At 35.6% G+C, this 8845-nt stretch overlaps 1 protein-coding gene across 2 annotated transcripts; it reads left to right on the forward strand.

Moving 5' to 3' along the window:
* The first annotated feature begins 767 nt into the window (after positions 1 to 767).
* On the forward strand, positions 768 to 7805 carry LOC135612405 (transcription factor MYBS3-like). Of its 2 annotated transcripts, none has more exons than XM_065108678.1 (4): positions 768 to 1185; positions 2787 to 2995; positions 3769 to 4247; positions 7294 to 7805. In XM_065108678.1, exons 1-3 carry the CDS (start codon positions 915 to 917, stop codon positions 4213 to 4215), a joined length of 927 nt encoding a protein of 308 aa, XP_064964750.1. In that variant the 5' UTR covers positions 768 to 914; the 3' UTR covers positions 4216 to 4247; positions 7294 to 7805. The 2 variants fall into 2 exon arrangements, with proteins under 2 accessions (XP_064964750.1, XP_064964751.1); XM_065108679.1 differs by having other exon boundaries at positions 7438 to 7805.
* The last annotated feature ends 1040 nt before the right edge of the window (positions 7806 to 8845 follow it).

The raw sequence follows: 8845 nt of genomic DNA on the forward strand, positions 1-8845 counted from the left end.
TAAGATGATAAAAAATACTCTTTACTAGATCTTGAACATCTAATTCTCCAATTAATACAGAATTAAATATGATCTTATCAGCTTTATAATCATATTATAATGTACTTCATTTACCATTGTGGAAAGGAAAATCTAGAAAATACATTGGCCATTGTTCAACTTTGAATACTTATAACATAATGCCTGGAAGCCAGAAAATGTTATCTTGCTATACACATCTGCCTTATAATAATCACTGCTAGCTTCAACATTATGTCATTATACCATATTTTATTGTGTATTTATATCTAACCCAGTAGATGTCCACAGACAAAACATCCCATCTAATGGAAAATTCCACATACTATATTGTATTTAACTCATTTGTATCTCTGATATGGTAAGATAATTTTCCTTATTTCCCTCTTTTACATAAACAATCATATCTTATGCTTCTTATCTTATCTCATAATATTCCAACGGTCGGATTTAACCCGTCTTTATCTTTCTACATGCAATTGACTTGTATTCTCCAATAACCAAACTGGTAATAAATTGGGTATGAAATAACAGTCGAAAGAATATTACCTGCGTGGACAATGCATTCTCTTCGACTTCTTTGCGGCACACCTCGTGATCCCATCTTCTTTCCGCCTTGTGATTGGTGTCACACAGCGGAGCCCACTATGACCCGACCAAAACGCAGGTAACTGAGTTGGTAAGTTGGAGAGAGGGTAGCAAAGCAATTATGCCGTTTATCCCATTTCCGAACTTTTATTTGTCCCCTCTCCGCTTCTTCATCTCCCCCCGCTCTGCGCGATCTCCCAATACGAATCTGTTCCTCTTCTTTGGCCTCAAAACGCTAATCCAAAGTGTTTGCTATTTGGTGATCGAGGTCCGGAGGCGCAGGAGGAGTTGTGGGAGGCGGCGGGAAGATGACGCGGCGATGCTTCCACTGCAGCCACGATGGCCACAACTCCCGGACGTGCCCCAACCGCGGGGTGAAGCTCTTCGGCGTGCGGCTCACCGACGGATCCATCCGGAAGAGCGCCAGCATGGGGAACCTCTCCCTTCTCGCTGGATCCAGCGGCGGCGCGTCGCCCGCCGACGGTCCGGAGCCTGGCGGCGGTGGTGCCTCCGCGGACGGATACGCGTCGGAGGATTTCGTCAAGGGGTCTTCCGCGAGCTGCCGCGAGCGGAAGAAGGGTGAGTCTTTCTTGATATCTCGTCCCGCCTGCTCTCGTTGTTCTTTGATATGGTAAAACTGTAAAAGATGTGTCTACTTAGGCCGAACGAGATGTGCTGTCATACTACGATAGCTTTGTTTCTTACTCTATCATCTCTTGGACGCTACAACCATAAACGACTGATTTTATCGAATGGAATGGAATGTGTCACATGGTCCATCTCTGCTTTCTGAAATTAACATGTGCCTATGTTTTATAGGATCCATATGTTCTGTAATCTTGTGGGCATTCTGACCATTCTCTCTTGAATTTCTTGGTCCAATGCACGTTGTCTCTTCATCTAGGAGTTGTCATGAATGTGATCTCTGCCACTAGTTTATAGTGTCCTTGGGGAACATTTATTCTTTTTAGGAAGTGATGGTAGCAGAATAATCCATTCGTTCCCTAGAGCAGCATCGAGAAGTTTTTACTAGCCAAAAATTGACAAAGAGAACTTCTGGTGGACTGTGTGCTTTTTTCCTTTGTGGCAGGCGTTAGGTGGGATGATCATCTTCTGGATTTGCATTTGGTGCCTTTAATTATACCAGAGCAAATGCTTTATCTGGATTCTAGAAAGAAATCTGTCAGAGGATAAACAATTATGCTGTTATATTTTTTTGTGAGAACAAATTATCTTACTTGTAAAACTTTGTAGTTGCTATTTTCCTACAAATACTAATGCTAATAAATACTTTAACTAAATGGATTATCATCTTCATGGTCCTTTTTTGCGCTCAAACATAAGGGTGTACCTGCTCGTTCAGGGGATCCATACAACTTTTTCGAGTCAAATACAAATAGCCAACTTGCTGAAAATTTGACAGCAAACAAATTGGAAGATTACATCTGTCTTTGGAAATAAACAAAGAAATGGAGCTCATTTCTTTAAAGAGCATGTCAAAGCAGTTACTAACTAATTAGGGTTTGAAAAAAAAAATCATGCCAATCTGGAGAAGGCAATAGATTGGTTTGGTAATCCTAAAAATGAAAAACATAGCTGGAAAAGGTATCTGTATACTAGGAAACAATGAAGACAAGGAGGTGAGCAAACCACCACATTTTCTACGTATTCATACAAAACAAAAGGAGGGAAAGAAAAAGAAGGTGCTCATGTTGGACTAGTTAACTACATCATGTAGGCAAAAGTGTCATTCCACCATGATCATGCCAATGCAATCCATTCCAATAGGAAGTCACTTTATTGCCCCACCCTTAGCAATATTGGCACTTCACAATATAGCCAGTGAGCTGTGGCTACCACAGGTAGTCCTTGGCAAGTCCTCAGTGGATGTCACTTCCACTAATTTATATTGATATGAAATTACGAAATATTATTGAAAAATAAAGAGAAAATTGAGACAGATAAAGAGGCATTATTTAAATGGTGTAGAACAACATTTCCAAACATGTTCATGTATAAAAGATTTCTTGCTTTTACTAGTTTTAAAGACGTTGAAGTTTTTCTTAGTGTTGCATTCATTTTGATTTTCCCATTCAGTGTTCATTGTAACCAGCTGTGTCATTTCTATATAAGGTTAAATTATAATGGCTTTATGGACTTTTTATTGATGATATTGGTAGGTAATCCGTGGACTGAAGAAGAGCATAGAAGGTTTTTACTTGGCTTGCAAAAGCTCGGAAAAGGCGACTGGCGAGGCATATCTCGTAACTATGTGGTTTCCAGGACACCTACTCAAGTGGCTAGCCATGCACAAAAGTATTTTATTCGTAAAGCCAACATGACAAGAAGAAAGAGAAGATCAAGCCTCTTTGATATGGAACCTGATGAGGTTACTCTCTCTCTCTCTCTCTCTCTCTTTCTCTCTCTCTCTGTGTTACTCTAACTAGTATATATTTGCATTTGAGTCATGGTAGCTTCCTTGTGGACATGTGTGCTATGAATGTGGTTCAAATATTCAATTTACGACATCATATTTGCTCAGTTGGATTTTGACATATTTTTCATTCAATAAGTACTGATGACCCCTTAAAGTTGTCAGTCTGTATGTATTCCATGTTATGATTATTGCTTTGGCCTGGTCATACTATAGATGATATGGATCCATATGCTATTGTCTTTCCTCCATACAGTTTGACAAAAATGAAAGAATTTCTGGAGATAGGAAGGGAAATTACCTAATATATATATAGTTAAAAACAATTTAAGACAGAAATAGCAATGTCCTTTCTGTATTCTTGAAATTTGAGCTATGCGAATGGTTGGTTGTAGTTTGACGATTTTAAAAAGTGAAACAAGAAAATTGTGAATTTTTATAAGTAGAGCTGTCATTTGAGTTCTTCTAAAACAAGTCTTCAAAACATATGGGCCATAGAAACAGATAATCTTCCAAGAAGCTGTTTAATGGTAGACTGTGAAACATGGTTGAATTATTAGGTTTTGTTTTCCAATCAACAGATGCAGTTTTCTAGTGTGCTTTCAGATAAAATCCCTCAAAAGTATACTTTTCTACGGAAGTGGGAGGATCCATTTAAATCACACATACTATTTGCCTTTTTATTCATTTTTTACATTATGCATGACCCATCATTCTTTTTTCCTCAGCCCCTTGAACCTCAACCGTTTCTGATGAGTTTCCAAGAATCAGATGCACAAAATAACAAGCCTCCTCCAATACCTCCAACTCTGAATGAGGAATACGAATCAATGGACTCTAATGACTCAATAATTGAAGCAGTTGTATCACAACCAGAAGCTTCTCAGTGCAGCTATCCTGTGATACTTCCAGCTTATTTTTCACCATTTCTACAATTTTCTTTCCCCAATTGGTCAGGAAACAGATCAGATACCTCAGAGCAGCAGGCACATGTAATTATTAAGCCAACACCAGTGCATTCAACGACTGCCATAAATGTTGATGAGCTTGTTGGTATGTCAAAACTGAGTATAGGAGAGTCTGCTGGAGAAAAATCATCTACATTGGATTTACTTGGAGGATCAAAGCGGCAATCTGCCTTCCATGCTAATCCATCCACAAGGGCTCACACATGACCCAAGTATTTGGACAGGGTCAGCAAGTGAAGGTTTGCCCTGTGTTAATTATCCTTGCCTTCCTGTTAATAAATAATCATGAATGTAAATGCATTCTTGGGCAATATCCTTATACTACAGGTTATATTCATATTCAGTAATTATTTTTTAATACATTATCGATTGGCTAGTTCTGTTAATTCATCATGGTAGCAACTACGAACTTACACACTTTTATCCTAGAACTTAAAATATTCAGATACCTTTATGGTCTATCCTTTTGTTGAAGTGTTGTTAGTTGCATCTATATGTTTGGAGTTTGGAGGAAGTCAATCTTTTCTAACAAGCTGTTCATTTTAAAAATTTGCAAGGTAGTGTATATGTGCTTCAACCCTGTTGACCTTTTTGAACTGTAACCTTACTTTTAATATTTGAACATGAACTTAGTTAAAGTGTTAGAGATTCATTACATTATCTAGAGCTTTTCTATTATTAGTTACTATAGAAATGCATGCCAAATGCACTGAATTGCCCAAAGTTATCTGATGACGTAATAATTCTTTTTACTACATGGTTGATCTTACTACCGAACATATAGCTCCTAACTTATAGCTTTAGTGTTTGTTTGATTGCTTTTCAGATGTTGAATTCAAAATGCTACTTCTTTAAAGTGGCACTTCCAAGAATGATTAGTTAACCCTACTTGGCTTACTGCAATAGTGATTGCAGAGACAACATATTTCATTTGGTTGCTCATTAAAAATTGATACTGTAAATTAAGTCTGATTTTCCTTTTCTCTCTTTCACCATTGTTGTAAGTTCTTTGAGGGATGTTGGAGATATTTTTTCGCTTTCACTTATTGGTGATTGTCAGTAATCGATGGATTGTCACACAGTGTTATTGTTGATCCATGGTGGACGGTAGGTATCCACAAGTTGCAGTTGCAGCTAGAGTTAGCTACTTAGATAGACTTAGCAAGTTGTGAGAAAACACCAAAATATCATTGGCTGGCTCATTGTTAATGGCTGCAACCTATTGATCAATGGATAATGAGCAATGTATAAGGAGATTTTTGGTTGGTCGATCACCAGTCTACGAATAGGTTTACTAGCTCATGGTGTCCTTGACCTGAAGATGAACATATATCAATTGGCTATAAGATGAAATCAGCAGGGCTAAAATTGTAGGCCATAATTAAAAAATTCTAAATGCTTCAATAAAATAATCTAAAAAATCAAGTTCATATTGTCATATTCAATCAACTAAAGGATGGCATGAACGATGTTAACTAAAATATTTATACTTATAATATTCTGTAGATAGGGGCATTAGGAGTCCGGTATGATCAGTGGCATCAGAAGTCTTGTGTGATCATCAGATACCTTTGAGATTAAAAGAAAAATTTTATAAAACAGTTGTGAAACCAATAATGATTTATGGATTTGAGTGTTGGGTAACTAAGAAAAAATATATACAAAAAGTTTGTGTTATTGAGATGAAAATATTAAGATAGATGTGTGGAGTTAATAGGATAGATAGAAAAAGAAATACTTTTATTCGTGAATAATTAGGTATCACTTAGATAGAGGATAAGATGTGTGAAATCATTTAAGATGATATAAGCATGTGCTGAGGAAACTTCCAAATACGATAGTTAGAAGAGGTGAAATAATTAATGTTAATGATATGAGTAGAAATATAGGAAGATCTAAAAAGACTTTAGTAGAAATTATAAATAAAGATTTAAATACTCTAAACTTAACTAAATGTATGACTTTTTACAGATCTCAATGACGGCAAAAGATCCATGAAGTTGACCCTACATAATTGGGACTTATGACTTTGTTGTTGTTGTATAATATTTTGTAGATATAATGCCAAAGTTTATATTATAATCAAGGTTCACTAAGTTTTCCTGTCATAAACTCCATGTGGCCTGGTATTGATCAACTCCTGGTTTATCTCTGTGAAGACTCCAGCTCAATCTCTAGAAAGATTTTTATCTTTGAGTAAAATGGTTCTTAAGTGATTAGATACTACAAAGTAGGTAGAGAAGGCATGATGATTAACATAAATTTCAAACTATATGTTATATAGAAATTTGCCAAGTAAAACATAAATGACTGGGTGACTAAATAGTCTAAATCCCTTCAATCCTAAATCACATGTCATGATTTCTTATTCAAAGAGTTGACTTCTTACTAGATAGTTTGTGGCAATTAATGAATAACGCTTCTTTGTCATCAGTACACTTGGTGATTATTCATTGATGGACTACCAGCAGGTGATTGCTGATCAATCATCAGCTGTAGCACTTCTAAACTGCGTTCAGACCGTTGACTCTTGGTTGCCGGCCTAATTCACTTTGAATGGCCAATTCCTGCTGCCCAAAGTGGCTGAAAGTAAACATTAGAAATAGAAGCTCAATTGCACTTTCCAGATTGGGGTGGTTCTGAACCAAACTTGGGGGGTCCAAGTGACTATACAAAACTTGGGAAAACTGAATGACTAAAGCTGTTAACTTCTTGTTGCCAAATTTTGGTTTCACGGACCACGCTCTTAATGTTGAAGTTGGCTGCCACTGTTTGGTTTTGTTTCATTTGTACTTTCTAAATTGCAACCGACTCTTGAACAGATTTACACTTATTTTCTTTGAACAGATTTACACTTATTTTCTTTGTTTTGCAAGTATTACAGATAGCTTTCTTATTGAAAATTCTGGGCCCAAAATTTAATAGACGCAGAAGACAATTCAATGGTCTGTGATTTTACTTGGTTATCTGCATACTGATTCCTATTAGAATTGACAGACATAGTTTATTGTAAATGGATTAATAATGTAGACCCAAGGTATTATGGATATGAAGGGACACTTTATGCACTCCAACTAAGCTGATATTGTTGACTTTGCATGAAACTTGTGGTCTCAAACAAATTCCATGACTTTTCAATGTAATTGATCCAATGCCCATGGGAGAGAGAATTAATTTGCTTTTTCTGTAGGGGTTATTATATTGTATAAAGTACTTATTATTTTAGTCTGATTTCTTGTGATATATGTGCTGAGCATGTCTCTCTGCTGTCTTGACCTAATTAAGATGCTGTGCTGCTGCCAATGCAACCATGTCCTCCGAAAGGACTTGTTTCCACCAGAACACATTTGGATCTATGCATTTCTAACCATCTTTCTGCTTCTGCTGACCACAAGCCATTCATTTTTTGAGTCCATAAATAATGTGCAGCTTCAAGTACTTAAATAATTTTCTTCAATGGGATATCCATCAGTCAGTCGGCTCCATGGAAGATCAACAAAAATATGTACAATATTCTTTTACAACATGCCAGCAAACTGGATGGTCTGGATTGGTGATCTGTGATGGATTTCATACATGTACTTGCACCTTTGCATTATTTTTTTGTATGCATTATTTGCTGAAGACGGATATAACTTGTCTCTAGCATTAAGGTCCAAATTTATTGGCTAGTGACGACTGGTACTGTGTTCTTTTTCGTGCTTATTTACATCTGGCGGGACCTTGTATTCGGACACTTGAGTTATCAAGAATCTTGATCAACATGTTATTGGTATTTAGCCAAATTCTATGCCTTATTTTCTGGGTCAGATGATATTGTTGCTTTTATAGCATTTGAATCTGCAAGAGAAGCAGGTGTTAAGCTCCAAATCAATGTTACTGTTTAATTCAAGAAATTGGTGACTGATGGTTGTCAGGAATTCTTTAGACTATGGCAATAGTATAGCTAACGAGAAAAAAGATGAGAAGGTTGCAGATTAAATTAAAAAGATTATCATAGGAATTCTTATCTATGATAAACTGTCTCATTTATTCTTTTGATGTTTTTGTCGTGATTTTTATGGATGTTATGTCTCTTTATTTTTGTTAAATCTTTAATCTTCTGCTTCAATTGTAATATGTCTCTTGACTCTCGGTTGCTCTTTATTGTTATTATTGAGTAGTTAAATTTTGATTTATTAATATTGTTTCAACTCGCTAATGAGTCTGATAATAATGTGGGGTCGATCAAGTTGTGTTGATTTTTGTTAGTTTATGTGGATTTTCGGATGAAAGAAAACACTTTTCATATTGTGAGCTAGTCTTTTAAACATCTCATGTCGCTTAAATTGGATGGATATTTATTGTCGGATAGGTTTTGAAATTCTTTTTTAAGGTTTTTTTTTCGTGAAATTTGTTCATCGAATTTTTTTTATTTAATTATTGATTCCAAGTATGTTTGTATCACTTTAGTTTTCGATTGATATTTTATTGAAAAATAAAATTGACAATCTACTCTCAATATAATTGATTATCATTAGTGATGATTTAACAAAAATTATCTTTCATGAATTTTTTTCAAAAGGTTTTTGAATATGTATAGAGCTTCTTTACTAGATAAATAAGAAAAATAAGATATTCAGTTTCACTCGTTCTTTGAAGAGTAGAGAAGGAAGAGATTATTTGACATCTTTCATCTTCTTGAGGTTGTATTTTATACATCAAGGTGGTTACTATATTTAACTTATTTTTTGTTCATACTTCTAAAGCATTCAAAATATTTGCAGTGTTAGCTATCGTAATTCATCTTCTTATTACTATTGAATTTCTGAGTGCAAGAAGTTTAGCTTGAAAATAG

The sequence above is a fragment of the Musa acuminata genome, chromosome BXJ2-5, assembly GCF_036884655.1.
Source record: "Musa acuminata AAA Group cultivar baxijiao chromosome BXJ2-5, Cavendish_Baxijiao_AAA, whole genome shotgun sequence".
Classification (NCBI taxonomy): Eukaryota; Viridiplantae; Streptophyta; class Magnoliopsida; order Zingiberales; family Musaceae; genus Musa; species Musa acuminata.

Excerpts from the sequence above, each read along its gene's own strand:
- LOC135612405 (XM_065108678.1), top strand. The coding sequence starts at position 915 with ATGACGCGGCGATGCTTCCACTGCAGCCACGATGGCCACAACTCCCGG. Across the intron at positions 1,186-2,786 it reads CTGCCGCGAGCGGAAGAAGG|GTAATCCGTGGACTGAAGAA; the intron begins GTGAGTCTTTCT and ends TGATATTGGTAG. Across the intron at positions 2,996-3,768 it reads TTGATATGGAACCTGATGAG|CCCCTTGAACCTCAACCGTT; the intron begins GTTACTCTCTCT and ends TTTTTTCCTCAG.